The sequence below is a fragment of the Lycorma delicatula genome, chromosome 8, assembly GCF_047948215.1.
Source record: "Lycorma delicatula isolate Av1 chromosome 8, ASM4794821v1, whole genome shotgun sequence".
NCBI classification, from domain to species: domain Eukaryota; kingdom Metazoa; phylum Arthropoda; class Insecta; order Hemiptera; family Fulgoridae; genus Lycorma; species Lycorma delicatula.
Window position 1 is genome coordinate 77,594,995 of NC_134462.1, and position 20,810 is coordinate 77,615,804.

Here is a 20,810-nt window from a genome sequence, read left to right on the forward strand (position 1 = left end):
TATTTAGTTTTTTGTATGTATATTTCTATTTTGCTGCACATACCAAATTATAATGACTATTTTTAAAAACATAACAATTTATTTTAAACCATATAACAGAAATATTATCAAGTAATTCAGCTTAGTACTTCGGCTTACGAGAAAAGATTATGTTTTTATATTTCCGTATTTAATGAAGTATATAATCATTGAAAAAACCTTTCAACCAATTTAGTTAAATTGTAAGGATTTTTTCTTTATGAATCATACAGTATTATTTTGTTAAGTTTTTGATGTATTATAATCAAATAAACTTGGATTTTCTAGGACATTGTTTAACGAATATTAACAGCATGTAACCAATATTAACATAAGTATGTTGACAACTGTCAATTATGACCATCAAAGTTGTTATTTTATTTATTATCTGTACTAGAAAAAGGCGGGCCGAAGGCCTGCCGCAAAAATGCTATGTGGTTTGTTTCATTACACATGATTTTGTTAAAAATTGCATTAAAATTCTGAACATTTTTAGCTGTTTCTTGAGTTGATTTTTTAACACAGCTCTAACCCCAATGTTTTTGTTTTCTCCCAAAACACAAATATAATTTTAGATAAGTCGTTCGTGCGCTGCGCGCAGCCGCCGGCACACCATCATTGTCCACTCTACGACAATAGCAGCTAAAATAAAAATGTGAGCACGTACAACAAACAAACAAACAAACCCACGCACCATCCTTTTTTATGGAGAGTGATGATATTTATTTTTTTTATTATTATTACTATTATTATCTTATTAGCCGGTCAACACTTGCTTCGCACGCCGGAAGCAAGGGCTGAAGCACGTCCAGCAGGGGCTCTGCCCTGCTGCACCTTCGATGCATTGTATCCTCGACGCATCGTATCCTAATATTTGTGAGAATATTAAGGATTTTACAGAAATGTTTTAAGGAAAGAAATATTAGTGTGCAGAGAATATTTTTCTAAACATTGTGGTGTTTTTATATTTAAAATAGGATAAATGAGAGAGGAGACAGATTTTTATAATTTTTATTAGAAATATATTGTTTAACGCTAGCCATATTGATATCGAGGAAGTGGCTTGAGGAAGCCGTCTTTTCTTCGTTTAATCTTGTGTGTGTTCGTGTTAGTTGCCAGTACAGCTGCTGCTATTGGCGCAGAGCGTGGTGCGCCGGCCGGATGCGCTCCAACGACTCTCTCCCGCTATATAAAGAATCCTTTTTTTAAAACTGTTACCTTTTTTAATCTAATAATCCCTTTCATTTATTAATAAAATTAATTATTAATATTAAGTAAATAATAAAGATACAGATATAAAATATAAATAAAAATAATCTACGTGTAGAAATTAAATTAAATAATTTGTAAATTAATTAAAAATGGCTTGCTTCTATCGGGAAAGAATCGGCTGAGAGAGAGTCGCCTTACGCAGCCCCCCGGCTTACCACCATTGGTCCGCTCTGCGCCAATAGCCGCTAAAATAAAAATGTGAGCACATACATCAAACAAACCCACGCACCATCCTTATTTTATAGAGAGTGGTATGTTTTATGTTTTACGGATTAATATGGCTTAAAACCAAAGTTTTACTCATTAATTTTGTAATTCATAATGGTCTGCTCCAATTAAGGTTTTTTAATGACTAGGAAAAAAGTGGGCCATAGATCCGAAAATGTTACATGGTTTCTGTTGTTTTATTATTACGTATGATTTTTTAAAAATCTTTTTGCTAATTGTAGCTAAATAACGTTCATCAATTTGGCTTGTCAATAACTAACGAAAACTTTAACTACTATAAGCTTCAAAATCCTAAACCGAATTTTAACTTTTTTCCTGAGTTGTGATTTTTTAATACAACTCAACTCCGATGTTTTTCTTTTTTATCTCAAAAACGCAAATATAATTTTAAATCAATCGTTCATATCAATAAGTATAAATCTTTCGAACGAATGAATCGTTCGTGCGCTGTGCGCAGCTATCAGGCGCACCACCATCGGACCACTCTGCACCAATAGCAGCTAATATAAAAATGTGAGCACATACAATAAACAAAACAAAAAACCCTCGCACAACCCTTTTTTTATGGAAAAGATTGGTTGGTTCTTGTAAGTGGTGCTAAGGCAACAGTTTTTACTTTCCCGGTGATAGCTGCTATAACGGGGAAGTTTTTAGATAGGTTCAAAAATGTTCACTACCCCCTGAATCGTATTAAAAAATTAAAAAAACCCGTGGAAATTTCCGGTAGATGTGTATGCGTGTGTTGGCCTGTAATTTGTAACATCTATAATTAGTAATTTTTTTTTTGTAACATCTCTGGACTGGCTCAACATAAATTCCTCAAAGATTACTCAAAAAAATTTTACTTAACAAGGCATTGATGACATTAAATTGTGGGAAAAATTAAAAGAGGAGGAAGGGTAGTTTTCGCCATTTTTTAGTTGTATATAGTGGTCGTAGAAAATTGAGGTTTAGTACGATGATAGTACTTATTAAGTTATTTGAAATTCTAAATTTATTATCAATCGGAATTAGGGGTGAGAGGATGTTGAACATTATTTTGAAACTGTTTTCACCTTAGACACATATCGAAAACCCGTTGACTTTATTTTCCTCTTTTTCGCCATTTTATGTTTTCTCAACAAACATTTTGCATCTTATAATCTTTATTGTTGGATATTGTTGGATTGTTGGTTGGGTATCTTTAGAAACGGATTGAGATTTTTTAATAAGATTCGGTACATATTATTTACCCAATAACATCTTCAATATAAATAGGTTTGAAAATTTTCTATTCCTTTACCTTTATTCATTAATAGCTCCGTAAAAATTAATTTTATTGAAAAATATTTTGCTAGTTAAATTATTAAGCCTTTTATTGTGAACAAAATGACACCTCATTTATTCAAAACGACAGTTGCAGTATGACTAAAAGGAAAGGCGGTTACTTTTATACGGATTTGAATACCAGATCTGGATACCGGTGTTCTTTGGTGGTTTTTTCCCTACATCCCCGAACCGGACATCCAATTAAGTATACTCGGCTCGAGGACGTGTCCTCTCCGGATCTTTTAAATGCCTACCTCTAATTTCTGACGGAAGAAACCTATGCGGTTCCCAGCCCCCCTCCGGAGACCGGGTCTCGGTCTTTTCATTAATCCACACCTAACGGACCCCAGGAGTTCCCGCTCTATCACGGGAACCCATACACCAGGGTATGTGAGCCCTCAGGAACGGGGCTGTTCGCCCTGCCCTGCTATAAATTAAAACCCTCAGTATCCCAATTGTCTTGCATCATCTTTTATTCTGAGGCCTGCTCTTTCAAATATTGCAAAATTATACTGGTTTCCGGACATAGCCAAGAGCCACTCCGAGAGCTGCTCCGGTCGGGTATGCATCAGTCCTGCATTTATACGATGTTCCTCCCATCGTCTGTACACGAAAATAGTGTGTTCGGCATCGTCAACCGCATCGCAATAACAGCAGATGGGAGACTCTCTCCTGCCAAACCTATGCAGGTATTGTTCAAATGCACCATGTCCCGACATGAGTTGCATTGTGTGGTAATCTAATTCGCCATGAGAGCGATCTAACCAAGCATCCAGGTCCGGGATAATTCTTCTGGTCCATGCGGACACTGCTGAACCCGCCCATGCCACCTTCCATTGTTCCCGTATTATAGAATCGGCTTCATCTTTTGCTACACCGGACGCCCTTAGTTTTCTTCCTTTAATCTGCAATTCTATAGGGGGCACCGAAGAAAGCACGCACAGTGCATCATACGATAAAGTTCGGTACCCCGAAACTGCGCCCAGTAGCGACTTCCTATGAGTGCTGGTTAATTTGCTTCTGTTGCGCTTGACATTAAGCGCATCGGCCTATACCGGAGTGGCGTACAACAGAGACGACGTTAACACCGAGGTGATAAGTCGCCTCTTCGACGCACGTGGAATTCCTTGTCCCTCAAAGAGACCTCGCAAGGCACGGATTGTTGTTTCCACTCTGTCGCAGATCATGGCCACATGAGTGGAGTATTTCAGATGTTTATCCACACCCCTAGATATTTAGCTCTTTCCACCTCGACAATTGCCTCTCCTCTCAGGCGCAGATTTAATCTTCTGAGTATCCTCCTACTAGTGAAGTGAATACTCTTTCATTTGGAAGGAGAGACTTACAAAATGTTGTTGACGAGCTATTCATTCACTAATTCTAAAGTAACATTCCCCTTGTCATCCACTTCATCTAAGGTACTGGCCTCCACTAGCAGCGAGATGTCGTCCGCGTATCCTGCGACATTCACCATCGGCGGGAATTGAAGTCGGAAAATTTCATCATAGAAAATGTTCCAAAGTAGAAGTCCGAGTACATACCCCTGCGGGACTCCACCGAAGATCTGATGACTTACCACACCATCCACTATATTAATTGCAGTCCGTCTCTCGGATAGATAGCTGGCTACTTGCGGCACTATGTACTCACTTATATTTCTTTGGTGGTTCGGTTTCAATTAATCACACATCTCAGGAATTGTCGACCTGAGACTGTAGAAGACTTCATTTACATTCATACATATCATCCTCCTTATGGCGGTTCCGGAGTCTTAAACAGAAAAATAAAAGTATGACTAAAAGTGGTATAGTGGAATGCTAAAATTATACGTGAAAACAGGCACAAAATTGTCTGCATAATTTTCAGTTAAGCGGGTAACGGGATATCTGATTTCATAATTTTTACATTTCTTCTAATGTCACAGATTTTATATTAAACCGTGAAATTTAATTTAAATATTTCCTTATAAGTGAACTATACTTTATTAATTTTTACGAGGTAAAATAGCTACATCCAACACCAGCGCCTGCAACTCCAGAGCCTCTAGGAAGAATCTGTAGAAACCTATTTCTAAAATTATTTACTAAATTTTTTTTAAATCGATTTCCAAACTAGTTTCCTCTTTATTTATCATAATATATTTGATAGATTTTTAATAAAAATAATAAAGTCGTTAATTTTAAAAACCCAATGGAATAAAGGTCTGTCAAAGGCGAAACCGGGAAAGTAATGCAACCCTTTGCCGTCCTTTTTTTCTGTTCATGGACTAGCTCACAATCCATTCCTGACGTGTTTTATATAACGTATATATTTATTTTACTTATCGGAATAAATTGCGTTATCTATTTCATTTACATTCACCTTCATATTCTATTAATTAATTCAATTCATTCATTCGTAAAAAATAATTCGGTATGTAAAGTGTATAACCGATATTTTAATCGTATAAATAGGGAAAGATAAATATATTTGTGATTGTGAAACATAATTCTGCATACAGATTCAGTTGGAATAAATGATTTATTTCGAATCTGAAAATAGCTTTACTTTCAATATATGTTTTGTCGTAATATTCTTTTACAGCAATAAAATCATGTAAAATATTGGTCGGAAAATACGATGCTATTCAATTTGATTATATGAATTTTTACAATTTAATTTTCCATCATTTCCTTTTTAAAGATATTGTTAGTAAACCAAATCAAAGAGCTTTATAAAATTTAAAATTGTATGAATCTCTTGTCGACTGAAGACTGGATTAAACCTAGCGAACCCAAAATAAAATTAATAATATAAAGTTATTTAGTGCTATTATGATACTGAGTGTAGAAATTCCCTCTAATCTAATAGATAACATAAAGGAGATTAATACACACATCCTAGGTTTATTAACTTTTTATATTATGATAAAAATATTTTTAATTATTTTTTAAAATAGTAAAACGTGATTGCATTATTAATTTAAAAAAATATATAAATAAATAATATATATATATATACATATTTGTATAAATTTAAATTGATTTTTAATTGAAAACATACTCTAAACAATATATTTAAACGTTTTCCTAGACTTTGAGGTCTTATATCAATCAGTTGCAATAAATTTGTAATTTTGCACGTAAACGATTAATTTTTGCCTTGGCAAGATTTTGTTCGGGATATACTTGACATAATAATTCCGTAAAGATGAATAAGTATTTTGTGTTCCTTGGTTTTTCTCATAATAGATCTATACTTTAAAAAAATTATGGGAAATGTATATATATGCTCCTGGAATGAAAAATATGTTTTTCGTCCTTTTTTTCTTTGATAAATTTCCTTTTTTCATTTGTTTTACTTACTTTTCCTTAAAAAAATATAAATTTAATTTTTGTATGAATTTTGTTCTTCAGTTATTCTGTGAAAAAAAATCAGGAAAACTTGATATTAACAATTTACGATGTTAGATTATACATTTAATTTTTTTGTATTTTAAAAAAATATATAAATTTTAATCATGGTTTCATTCTTAAGAATAATCTTAAAGAAAAAGCTTTTTCTCAATAAATTCAACATCAAGGCCCAATAACTTCGTTTAAAGTTAAATTTTCTTAAAGTTACTTTCATGATGTTATTTTGCATAATTTCCCCCGATTTAAGCGATTTTATTATAATATTCTGAAGAAAAGGTGGGTTTAAATAAAGAAATAACGGTCTGTTAAAGACCCAAGAGGAATCCGCGCCTGTTTATCGTTGAATTCTTTTTCAACCTAACTCTGCGATTAGCGGTTCGTTTGTCCGTGCGTTCTCCTCTGTGCTGCCTTTTCATCCAATCTGCATAATCTTCTTATACTGTTTGTCGTTCATGTGTTGTTCGTTAATCTTGTAGAGGATTTAATTCATTCAAAATGGTGTAACATAAATTGAATAAAATAAAGAAAACTTAAGAAAATTAGAATTCGTTTTGTCAGAATGTTGGTTTGTTTGCTGTACGTGCCCACATTATTATTTTGAATGGAGCGTACCATCTAACGGAAAAAAATTATAGAACTAACAACTGTATAAGAAATTGTTCTGTGAACTATATACAGTACGTTGTTTATAGTAACATTTATTTTACTTATTATTTTTTAACCAAATTTTTGTTTTTTGTAATATGAAAATTTTTTAAAAACAAACTTTATACATCATCACTCCACGCGGTGGCGGAGTGGTAGCGTCTTAGCCTTTCATCCTAAGGTCTCGAGTTTGAATCCCGGTCAGGCATGGTATTTTTCACAACCTACAAATATTCAATTTCTTTATTCCACGCACAGGCTTGATATCATTAAGTAAAAAATATATATATATTTAAATATTTAAAATACAAAAAAATATTTATTTATAATAACAAATTAAAATACCATAGTAAACTATACCCATATAAGCCTTATGCCCCAAAATTCACTGGTATGACAAAGTTCCATAAGGAAGGTATCCCTATGAGACCGTTAATTAATTTCAAAACTTCTCCCAGATATTACCAAAATTATTGATAAAATAATCGAAACAAAAATTAATTTAGAATTTTAATACATTATAAGAAACGGGTACGAATCGATTGATAAATTAAACATTAATAATAAAACTAAAATGATAAGTTTCCACACATAACTAATATGTACGCCAGCATTCCCATTGATTATACAATTTCAGTAATAAAAAATAATTAACTAAATATAGGAGAAGACCCAAAATTTATAAATAATATTATAATAACAATTAGAAATATGTGTAAATAAACTTATTTTGAATTTAATGGAATCTGTTATACGCAGGAAAATTCTTTACTCATGGGTTTCCATTATCCGTTGTAATGGCGAGATTTATGTGCAAGATTTTGAAAGTAAAGTAGTTCATGATATAAATCAAGTACATAAAAATTCTATTATGGGTGATGCGTGGATGATCTTTTAGTTATATATGAACCGATTATAAATAACGATTGTGAAATAATTTTAAATAAATTGAATTCTTATCATGAAACATTAAAATTTACATAATGAAATAGAACATAATAGAAAAATAATCTTTTTAGACGTAAATATTAAAATAAGTAAAAACAATCATATAATAACTACAGTGTTCAAAATCCTACCCCAAAAAAAATTATTATAAACAAAAATTCTAACCATCCTTGGTCTCAAAAATTAATACTTTTAAAAATATGATAAATAGAGTAGTTTAATACACAAATGATAAAAAGGAACTGCATAACGAAATAATTAGTATAAAGAATATTTCTATAAAAAATGTATATTGTATCTCATTGATAGATAATATGTATATATATATATATATAAAAAATATAATTCAAAATATTTAAATATTACGAATATCACTACATTAAAATCCATTAATGAAAACAAATGTAAGGAAAATATTTATATAAATTATTTCTATACTAATAAAATTATAGAAAAATTGATTAATGAATATAATGATAAAGAATATAAACCTGATAAATATGTAATCAAACATTTGAAATATAATGATAAAATAAAAAATAAATATGATTTTTCTGGTATTTATAAAATAAAATACAATAATTGTGAAAAAATATATATTGTAAAAACAAATAGGTGTTTTTAGGTTAGATTTAATGAACATTTTAGATCGTTTAAAAATAAAAAATTGGTTTTTCAAATGTAACTGACCATTGAATATCCAGTAAACATAATATAATTAGTTTGGAAAATAATTTAGAAATTTATAAAGTAAATACTGAACACTAAAATAATAATACAAAATTAGGAATTAAAAAAAAATTATTTACACAAATATAAAGGTGAATTTAGCCTCATGAATCTGGAGACAGAATATTTTTGGGAGATTCTTCTAAAAATATTTATGTTGGTAATGCGTTTGATAAGATTTTAATAAAATTAAATAATCGGATATTGTAATAACATTATGTAAAGCAACATCGAAAGAAATTTTAAATAATTTTAATAAAATATATTTATTATAAACTTTAGTTGGAATTTTAGTATGTTTTTAAATTAAAAAAAAAAATTGTTAAAGTTATGAAAACGTAATCAAGTGTAAAGATGTTGCATAGTAGTTATGGAAATAAAGATAAATCAGAAAACATTACTGAGGAATAGGCTTTTGCCTGAAAGCGCTATAATGGAAAGGAAATAAAGATAACAATGTTTCTTAATTAATTTGGCGGAGTGGCGAAAATACAATGTATATTCCGCCAAATTAATTAAGAAACATTCTTACCTTTATTTCCTTTCCATGGTAGCGCTCTCTCTCTCTCTCTCTCTCCATATATATATATATATATATGTGTGTGTGTGTGTGTGTGTGTGTGTGTAAAATAAATAACTGATTAGTTCATTTACGTATATCAATTAGAAATATTTTTATTTTAGTCGTTTGCATTATGTTTGGACCGACAGATCACAAAATAAACCACATAATTTTCAGTTGGAAGTAGCTGGATGATATCGTTATAGTTTAGTGGAAAAGATTACAAAATAAAATAAATATTCATACAACTAATAAGTAAATTACAGTGTCAGTTTTTGCTGAATTGCTATAATTTAAGGAGAACACCTGTGCGTGCCTAAGTGTGTACAATAACTTAAAATAAATTTAGTCGACTATCTGATTGGTAGGCAAACGTTATTGTTAGCCGTATGTAAACTGTATGCAAAATACTAGTAACGGGAATTATCAAAAATTTCCATACGTACGGTAAATTATAAATTTCCATATTAATCGTGGATAAAACGCTAAACTATCCTGACGATGATCTTCTTTTCTTGCCACTCGCCTTTGTGTCTAACGCTTTGTTTCTGTCTTACAGCCTATATTTCTTTTACTGAAGATTTGAGAGTGCATTCACTTGGTATTATCTTGTGGCGAAAGGACTGCCTGTGGTTCGATACGGGGATCCTGTTCAGTGATGCACAATAAGCCTAAAGGCTTTATAATGGCTGAAGTGTTTTTTGGCCTAAGCCGGACCTCTATCTCTCATAAAAAAATAAATAAATAAATACTGTTTACTCTTGATGACGAATGTGAACAACGTCTTGTCCCTATTCAACGTTCTGGTATCCATATTATAATATATCCATATTGTAATTTTTGACTGTGAAATAATTTGCCGGCTTTCACAGACCATTAGATCTGTTTCGACTTAACTGATTTTTGAAATATCGATCGAAAAGCCAGTGTTTTAAAAAGTATGAGATTCCATTATCGTTAATACATATGCATTACACGAACAAATAGAAAATTTTAGTTTTGGTTATTGTTATTAATAAATAAATTGACGTTGTCTTACCTGGTATGTCATATATCTAAAAACGTATGAGGGTAAATTTAAACAAATAAATACAGTTGATACAATTAGTAACATCTCGGTCACTTTTGTCTGCGATGATGAAGATGAAGACGTCGATGATGAATTGGGTCGATTTCGATGATGATGACGTGATGAGCAACTGCTGCTGTGTTTGTGAGTCATAGATCGTCGAACTCTTGCTAATCGACATACCGTTTTACTTATTAGTGTATTCAATAATACTATAATGCTGAAGGGTATGAATAGTGTTAAAAATAAATCCAAATTATTTAATATGTATCCCCACTCTTTCCATTTTTCCGGTAAATCGCACACAAGTTTCGTCTCGTTACTGTAACAAAATAAGAAAAAGAGAATTAAACATTAGTTATAATAAAACAGAGGACGTTTTATTTATTTATTTTTCAATTAATATTTAATTTAACTTGTTTTTTTCATCATTTTTTTATAGATTTGTTTGGATACAAAAAAAAATCGTTATCCGAACATTGTATAAACCTGATTACGGATAACCTGAAGATATTTTTATTTACCTGACTATTATAATAGAAAGGATTGCTATTAATATAAAAAATTACCGGTTGATATTTATATATGAGAGATTTGAAGTAAAGACCATTTCATTGTAAAAAAATTCATTCTGAAAAATATTAGTATTTTTTGTTTACTTTAAACTGTATATCTTATATCACTTCTCTATATCTTATATAATCACCACATGAATTAAGACATTTATTATAACGATACACAGCTTCAATATACCTCGACGTATTCTTCTGCCACCAGTCCATTTAGCCACTGATTAACAGCATTTTTAAGTTCATCGTCACCCGCGAATTGCTTATCATTCAAAGATTCTTTCAATTTCCCATACAAACGGTAATCAGAAGGAGCTAAGTCCGGACTATATAGTCGCTGACCGTAAATTTCCCATCCAATTGTTCACAGTAAATCACGTGTCGGACGTGCAATATGTCCACATGCACGTCCACATGGACGTGCATTATCATGCAGCAGGACGACGCCGTCGGTCAGTCACCCATGTCGCTGATTTTGATTGGCGCGCCGTAACTTGCGTAGAGTTTCGCAGTAGGCTTCTGCATTTACAGTCGTTCCAGGTGGCATCAATCAATCAGCAGTATCCCAAACCGATCCAAAAAGACTGTGACCAACAATTTGTGTCCAAAGGGCTGTGGCTTGACCCTTTTCAGTCTGTTTGGTGGTTTAGGATGACGCCATTCTCTTTACTGCCGGTTTTTCTTTGGCGTGTATTACGAAATCCATGTTTCATCGCCGTTAACAACTGGATAAAGGAACTCGTCACCTTTTTCTGTGTAGCGCATCAAAAATTCCAAAGCAGATCCCATTCTGATATTTTGTAAAGTTACGTTAAGACGTGCGGCACCCAACGTGCCCAAACCTTTCTGAAGCCTAAATGGTCATACAATGCGACCGATAAGCTCTTGAAACATTAGGAAGAAGAAGGGCCGGGTCGGAAATCGTTGAGCAATGATCTTTTCTGATTTCATGGTCGATGGATTTGAACAATTCCTCGGTGATTATCGAGGGCCTCCCCGAATGTTCTTCATCATGCTTAGTAATTCTTTTCCATTTTCAGACGTTGCTTTCATTCATTAAATTATCACCATACACAGCATTCAACTGCCTGTGAATTTCAGCCGGGTTAACGTTTTGATGGTTTAAAAAACGTATGATTACACGTATTTCACAGTCGGCAGCAAACTCGATTTTCCTTCTTTTTTTTATAACGTAGTAACTCACACGATACATGTATCGATGATGTAACTCACAAAGATACTACAACGCGACAACTTACAGACAACAATGCAGTGTGTACATTACTAGCGTGGCCAGGTGGCCAGAACGACACAGGTTCCCCTGAGAAGAGAAATTTCCCAGCGGTCTTTACTTTAAAGATATCCCTCGTGTATATATATATATATATATATTTATTTATATATATGTACTTATTTATATATATGTACTTATTTTCTGAACCGTGGAGATCCTACGAAAAAGGTTTTTTTTGTTTGGTGTTTTATTTTTTATTTTTTGCTTCTAATTTTGCTCAGTATAACAGGAATGAATTGAAGTAGTAACTTGAAATTCATTATACGTATGGAGGTATTGGTTCTATTAATTTTCTTTTCATATCCCTTGCGGGGGTGCTGAGATACGGTTGTAGGGATGCCATACCTCGTTAAAAATATCGGAAGTATAGTTTTTTAATATTTTTATTGCCTTTTTGATTACAATTAGATTTACAATTTTCTTCAAAAAACCCTTTTCCCTCGAATTTTCAAAATCAAAAAATTTCAGTCAGTGGTGGTTTTTGTAAATTCAATATCGATTTAATGTTTAATTATTTGTATAAAATATTTCTTAGAGATCCGTGACAGAAAAAGAATGTTTATATAGTTGTGAAGCTTTTAGAAGTGGTAGAGAGGGTAACAGAACATTTCGTATCTACGAGGTCTTTTGATAATTTGACAGGAAGACATACATACTTGGATTTGTGTATAAGTTTATATTTTACATATAATTAATAACATTCGTTATTAAATCTTTTAAAAATTCCACGAGGGTGTAGGGAGTTACAAGTTCGGGTATTGGTAAAAAATCGAGGAATAATTTTTTCCTTGCTTGGTATTAGTAGTATTTGCGAAAAAAATGTTTTCTGAAAATCAATAAATCGCCCAAATATTTGAGATATACGAATTATTTACACATTAATTATCGATATAAAAAATTATTTATGGATGCTGTAATCTTAATTTTATGAATATAAAAAAAAATTGAAGAGGGTGACGAATTTTATTTATTACTAATATTTTCGCAACTTTATTTTTGTAAAAATATTTCGTCACTTGATTTACATGTATCAGACTTTGAAGCCAGTAAATATTTAATTTAAAAATCATTTATTTACAGGGTAAAAAAATTTCTCCATTAAATTTGAAAAGTTATGTAATTTTTTTAGGGTTTATTCAAGTGTTTACTGATCTCGAGAAGTCTCGTAATCATTTTTTTGAAGATGGTTAGCTCAATTAGAGGTGGTTATTCTCGATTATAATTAATTCACGCGAGTGTGTATGTGTGTGTGCGTGCGCACGCGCGCGTGTGTGAAATGATATTTATTTGTGGCTTCTTTTTCAGAATTTTTTTTTATCTTTCTAAGTTTCGGTTACAGTATTTCTATTGACTCCAGTTAAATCGGCTTTGTTGGCTTTCGGTTTACATTTGTTTTTACTGTTATGCTTTTACAACTGTTTGCTTTCAATATAGGTCTTTGTATTGTATACAGTTTCTAAATTCTTTTTATATCTCTTTCTTACTCGATATACGACTCCGATGTCTCGCTCTCATGTCTAAGTGAATAACGTACAATTCAAAGATGCTGTCGTATTACTTTTCTTGATTTAATGTCGGAACACATAAAGTACACAGTAAAGTAATTATTGATAATTAAAAAATAAATGCTTAATTAATTAGGAAACGAGAAATCTAAATACTTCATTCATGTTGAAATTCTACTTTAATTAATTTGGATTACATTAAACTATGTTAACTTGACTAGTTATCTGTTTGTAAATAACAAACAGGTTTAACTTTAAAATAAAACGTTTAATTTAATTTAACCCTTCTTTTTAAAAATTTTATTTTATATCTTTTCCTGAATATCGTACCACATAAAAAAGCGTAGGAAACCTTCCTAGAACTAGATTGTTTACCATAAAGAAATCTATAAAAACCATTAAAAAACAATTAAAATACATTGATGTTGGTTGTACGTAGTAACGAGTGTTTGAGAAAGGAGCTAAGTTTAAAATGAGGATATATAGCTTATGGATATATTTTATGTTACTCTATTTGTCAGATGGTAACATTGTACCTGTACCCAAGGTCAGCGGCACAGTCAGTTATAATGACTAATAAAGTGCCATTTTGTATCCATTCTTTAGTAATGTTTTATGTTATCTCGTTTTTCAGGATAAAGCAGTTTTTTTTTTTTTTGTAAACATTTTTCCATATAATTCTACCAAACAAGTTCCAGTTGAAATTCCCTCATAGTGCTGTTCCAAATCAGTCAACAATATAGATTTACATAAATTTTTGATATTGTGAATGTGCAGAATCAAAAGGGGTCAAAATGACCTTCATATTTAACTGACTAAATTATTGAAGATATCACTGAAAGTTTTACTCCCTTACTTAACATATCTTCCTACAAATTTATCTCGCAGATTGGACCGCAGCACTTACTATTTGCAGCCTTCGAGTTGGACACCAAGGAAGCGGCAGACATGACATGGACGGACTTGGCTCGGCGCTCTGTGTAGGCGCCGATTCACAGGCGGGAACAGAAGCGACACTCACGACAGGGGTCGCACCGGCCGCTGCCTTGGAAAGAGGGGAAACAGGCTCTCCCTTGTGTGGTTTTAGGAAGACTGTAGTTTTGGTTGTGAATCACATCAGAAGAACATGGTTTCAAAACCTCATTAGGGGGTTTCGAAGCAACTCGGTAAGAGGCAGATGAGTCTCTTAACAGGCTCACCTGAAGGGTTACGTTGACTAACCCGAATATCAAGTTTGTTTTCCTTCTTGTTCTGCTCATTTAAGCTTTTATTCTTATTTCATAAAAATACTGGCGGCTGTAACTTGGACGGTCTCGTAGCTTCATTTGAGTTAGAGATTTCATTTTATTATCGGTTATTCTCTCTGTCATAATAGCCAAAGTTGAAGCAAGATTGCCGAGGAGCTGGTTTGCGTGAACATTTGAAGTAGGAACAGGGCCGCTGCTTGAGCATATGTTGTTGCTCTTGGTTTGCTGTTGTTTACAATTTTTGGGGGTTTTGAAGTAGCTGACCTAATGGAAGATTCTCAATTCTGGAACTCCTACTTTGAAATTGTGAACGGGACAATTTCTTCATTGTCATGAATGCTGTTCTTTGCAGTTAATGCATACAGGAGGATCCTTGCATGGTTCCCCTTCTTGATTTTTATCACCACACACACATATTTGCGGTCTGTCACATCGACCCGCGTTGTGGCCGAATCGCTGGCCTTTGAAGCATTGCACGGGTTGCTGTGCTCGAAGAACCAGATAGTGTATACCAGCGTAACCTTTCCGGCAGGTTCGGTCTATTAAAAGTGAGGACATGACAGTCAGAATGTACAACTTCGCCATTCTTTCTTATGTTCAGCTTTCGACACTCTACTTTTCCCTGCGGTAACAACTTCTCCATAATTTCCCGCTCAGAACAATTGAGAAAATCTCGACTTATCTTAACACCCTTTTAAGTATAGAGAGTGCTATGAGAATTTACGTGTACAACAAATCACCTATTTTGTTTAATCCAATAATCTTCTGCGACTGGATGTCGTTGGTCATGTCGATTTAAACAAGTTGAAAGTTTTTCGTATTTCTTTGCCGGGTCTGTAGTATGGATAGGTCTGTAGGGTTTTCCTCGCGAAATTCGTGGTCACAAGGTACTTAGGTCTGCATGAGCTGTTCTTGAAGAAAGTTTTTATGCAGACTCCTTCCCCGCATCTTGTCAAATTCTACTTGATTCAGCATTCTTCTTCTGTTTCGCTTCCGGCGACACGGCTGGTTTTACACGAGTTTGTTTACGTGAATTCTGTGCCACGATAGATTGTTCAATTTGCATGACCAGTCAATCTCTTCTATAGCAAGTCTAACCGCCGGGATACACCCTCTCTCTAGAGCTGCCAACCCCGGAGGTCTGGTCTGGTACTCTGTTGGAAACGGCATAGAGCGGATACGTAATCTTTGCACTCACTTCAAGGCCATATTCACCGAAGCACCGACATACATGGATATCTTACTACATGCTTACCATCGTGGGGGGCATGTGAGGACAACGGAAGGTTTTCTTTACACTTTCAATCACATCGACCCTGGCCGCCAAATCACCAGCGCTAATGATGACGTAAGCCCATATCCAAAATCGTTTTCATTTGAGGATGATCTGCAGATGTCTGATTTCAGGTCAACTGAAAGTTAACATTTATGAAGAAAAATACTCGGATCCCCGTTAGCCAGATATATATATTTATGTAATTTATATACAGCTGTTGCAGCCTTGGACGTGGAACGTAGATGGTATGTTTCGGACGTGGGGATTATCTGCCTTAGAAGCATTATTAATCGAGATTAATGGTTGGTTAAAATAAAGTAAAAATATAAAAAGGTTTTAAGGTTTTTAAATTAAGCCTATTGAATGTAGTTGTGTAATTTTTATTATAATTTAAAACGCGTATTATAATTTGTTCTATATTTATGAAAAAGAAGAGTTTTTATTCATATTATTTCTGTTGCTACATTTTTTTTTTTATTATAAAAAGCGATGTTACCCTTCACTCGCCGTCAGTGTACCGGATTAGTATATGCGGACAAATGCATCAGAATATATTAAATTGTTCTAACAGAACAATCTACACATATGCACGCACGCACACCCATTCACTCGTACATTATAAAAGATTGGATCGAAAAATTCAATCAAAACAAGTGAAGGAAAGAGTAGTAGTTTTATATGAAAAATAAAATAAGTGCAGTGATACATAAAATAACTGATAAAACTTCTGTTCATAAAAAAATCTAAGGAACGTGATTGATTACCTGTGTTGTGGAAAAATATTTTTTTAACTGAAGAATTTTCGTTTATTAACATTGATCAGAAGTAATCAAAAAATATTCTTTCTGTATATATATATATTTTTTTTTTTTTTTTTTTTTTTTTTTTTTTAAGAGAACAAATTGGATTTTCCTAAAACTTTTATTTAAAGTATTTGTTGCTTAAATAGTTCGGTAAACATCAAGTACATGTTTTTTTCTTTTTTTTTATTATTACACTTGTTTATATTATAATAGTTTGCTCTCAGTGTTTATCAAGAAATTAGGAATTTACAGATGTTATCTTATACCTACGTTAAATTGCTTGCTTTTTAATTAAATAGCCCCGAGTTTACTCCTAGGAAGGTTTTCGTATTTTTCAGTTATCGCTTAATAAGATCCATAAAGTTCGGAATTTCAATTTCGTCATATTCAAATTAAAGATGACCTTTTGTTTTTTTATCTTTAAAAGCTTTTTTTGTTATCTTTACAAAACGTAAAAAATTGGTGTAAATTACCCTTTCGTTTTGATTAGTGCTATTTGATCTGTACTTTATACAAAAATATTGGAAAATATACGTTTATTATAAATAATTAATAATTTCTAACACTGAAAGTGTAAACATATCTTTTAGATTGAATGCTTGGAACAAGTATCATAAATTTCAATAGTGCCATTATCAGCTGTTGTTATTAATTTATTTTTTTTATTTCGTTGATAATTTTCATATCGTTCCAAAATTGATGTACGCTTTAATTTTATTTTAATTTCATTAATTTATTTTTTCATATTTGTTACGTAAATCCTCATTATCTCTTTCTTGTACTCCAATCTTTGTATTCCTTTACACTTTTTACCTTTTGCACATCTTTCAGATTAAATCAGATGTTCGGTTATATTAACGCATAGCTTACAGAATTATTTTGTATCCTTAACAAAATTCTACCCCAGATTCTCTCCTCTCCTGTTTGTATTAGGACTTCATTTTTACATTTTATGGACTTACCTAATCTCCAACATCCACCTGTAATACTATGTTTCAAAAGCTTCTTCTCGTTTCTTTTCTGTTTTTTTCACTTTTCATTACAATAAAGTTTTACACTTCATATAGCACGTTAAGAAAAATCTTTCAAATTCTTAGATTTATGTTTGATTCTAGCCGGACCTTTTTCTGCATGAAAGATTCCTTTAATTTGTACCGATATGCTTTTGATATATTTTCCTTAATTAGAAATTTTGTTGCCTAAATAATAGATTCTTTCAGTTGTATATTTTGTTCATCTAATTTTATATTCTTCATTATATTCATTTCTGTCATATTTCACTACTTTTGTTTTCGCTTATTTATTTTCAAAATAAGTTTTTTTTCTTAGCATTAAATTACGGCATCGGATAAATTTTCTAATTGGTGTTTGATTTCTGCCAAAAGAATAATTTCATTAGTGAATCTTTACATTTTTATTTTTGATTTAATAAAGAAATATCTTCAAATGTTTCCTTCAATTCCTCTCTCAGTTCTTCCTTTTTACTTGAAAAATTTTAAATATCTTCTCTTCAAAGAAAACAGAGTATACTGTTTTTTGTTAAATACTGATTTTTTCAGCATTTAAAAAAAATTAGGGTTCAAATACAGAGATAGAAGAACAATTGCTAACATGTACAGGAACCAAACAGCAACAGTAACAATTGAAGAACATAAGAAAGAAGCCGTAATAAGAAAGGGAGTCCGACAAGGATGTTCCCTATCTCCGTTACTTTTTAATCTTTACATGGAACTAGCAGTTAATGATGTTAAAGAACAATTTAGATTCGGAGTAACAGTACAAGGTGAAAAGATAAAGATGCTACGATTTGCTGATATAGTAATTCTAGCCGAGAGTAAAAAGGATTTAGAAGAAACAATGAACGGCATAGATGAAGTCCTACGCAAGAACTATCGCATGAAAATAAACAAGAACAAAACAAAAGTAATGAAATGTAGTAGAAATAACAAAGATGGACCACTGAATGTGAAAATAGGAGGTGAAAAGATTATGGAGGTAGAAGAATTTTGTTATTTGGGAAGTAGAATTACTAAAGATGGTCGAAGCAGGAGCGATATAAAATGCCGAATATCACAAGCTAAACGAGCCTTCAGTAAGAAATATAATTTGTTTACATCAAAAATTAATTTAAATGTCAGGAAAAGATTTTTGAAAGTGTATGTTTGGAGTGTCGCTTTATATGGAAGTGAAACTTGGACGATCGGAGTATTTGAGAAGAAAAGATTAGAAGCTTTTGAAATATGGTGCTATAGGAGAATGTTAAAAAACAGATGGGTGGATAAAGTGACAAATGAAGAGGTATTGCGGCAAATAGATGAAGAAAGAAGCATTTGGAAAAATATAGTTAAAAGAAGAGACAGACTTATAGGCCACATACTGAGGCATCCTAGAATAGTCGCTTTAATATTGGAAGGACAGGTAGAAGAGAAAAATTGTTTAGGCAGGCCACGTTTGGAATATGTAAAACAAATTGTTAGGGATGTTGGACGTAGAGGGTATACTGAAATGAAACTACTAGCACTAGATAGGGAATCTTGGAGAGCTGCATCAAACCAGTCAATGACTGAAGACAAAAAAAAACTCATTTTATAATCATGTATAATGTTTTATTCTAAAGTTTAATTAATTACGTGATTAATTTAGTCTGTGTAATGATTTTACATTTATAGACTGCTATATTAAATACTAATGTTATGAAAATATTAATAAGTATTTTCTGATATCTATAAACTCATTATTGGCTTAATTTACATGTAAATTTGTGTAATGTCAATTTATTACATAAATTAATCATTTATGCAATTAATGCTTTAATTGCCCTTTCATATTTCATTATTAGTTATCTGGTATAATAACTGTAAGTATATTTATGATTCATAATTACATTTTATTTATTATGTTCTCTGATGTTTATAACACAGTGAGTTGGTTATAATATTGCTACAGATCAAAAAAAATTAGCGCACAATTTTTTAACTAATTTGTGATATTTGAGGTTTCAAAAATATTAAAAAATTAGTTATTAATCTCTCTCACCCCCATCACGCTTTCTCTATTTGTCTGTCTGTCTCTTTCTCTCCCTCCTCTATATATGTATATATATATTTGTGTATATGCGCGCCTGCATGTGTGTGTGTGAAGATCAATGATTATTTTGTTTTATATTTAAAGGATGTTTTGATGTCGATAATAGTTTAGTATTTGGTATGGATGTTTTTTCTCAAGGAAGTTAAAATAAGTTTTAAAGAAATCGATTAAATTGATGGGTTGATATTGCAGTAATGTTATATCTCAAAGCGGTTTTGGCTTCAAGAAAAACTAATTGGAAGTTTTGATTTACAAAAAAAAAAATGTTTGTAAATTGTAACAATGTAATATTCTGGAAAAGAAATGTTCCAAAAAAAAAAAATATATACTACTAAAAATTTGAATTTTTATTCGTATTTTTTTTAACGCATTGCCTTCTTTTTATACATTTATTCAATTTATATTATTTTTTTTAATGATGTCATATCAGATCGAATTAGTTTTTTGCTTGTTTTGTTTTTTAACGGTTTAAACATTTAATTTTTTTTCAATAGTCCAAAAAACTTCCCGTACAGATTTTATTTTATAATTAAAATCTTCAATATAGAAGTTTTGTTTTTTTTTTAATTATAAAATAGGTTTGCTCGCAAGATTAAAAATAACATTCAATTTTTTTATTGAAAAGGAGTGGATTAAATGTTTTAATAAAAAAAAAAAAAATTTAAAGACTGTTGACGGAAAAACGTTGCGTACAAATGAGACTTACACGGGAGACCATCCTCTCTTGTTCTAGCGAGTGGCATAGAGAGCGATATTTAATCATGTTACAAAATAATTCAAAACTGCTGTTAGTTTACGCGCATGCGTAAAAAAAAGTGAGATCTTCAAAATTCATTTACACGGAAAGTTTTATTA

At 31.8% G+C, this 20,810-nt stretch overlaps 2 protein-coding genes across 3 annotated transcripts in view; one reads left to right on the top strand and one right to left on the bottom strand.

Annotated features, from left to right (window-relative positions):
• The window catches only part of fry (microtubule binding protein furry), a 789,794-nt gene that overhangs the window by 451,439 nt on the left and 317,545 nt on the right, over positions 1–20,810 (top strand). The window lies entirely within an intron of this gene.
• CNMaR (G-protein coupled receptor) overlaps positions 1–20,810 on the bottom strand; it is a 397,977-nt gene that overhangs the window by 201,700 nt on the left and 175,467 nt on the right. The window contains exon 4 of the mRNA XM_075372346.1: positions 10,145–10,496. Coding sequence (XP_075228461.1) covers positions 10,145–10,496 — 352 coding nt within the window. The remainder of the gene's footprint in view (positions 1–10,144; positions 10,497–20,810) is intronic.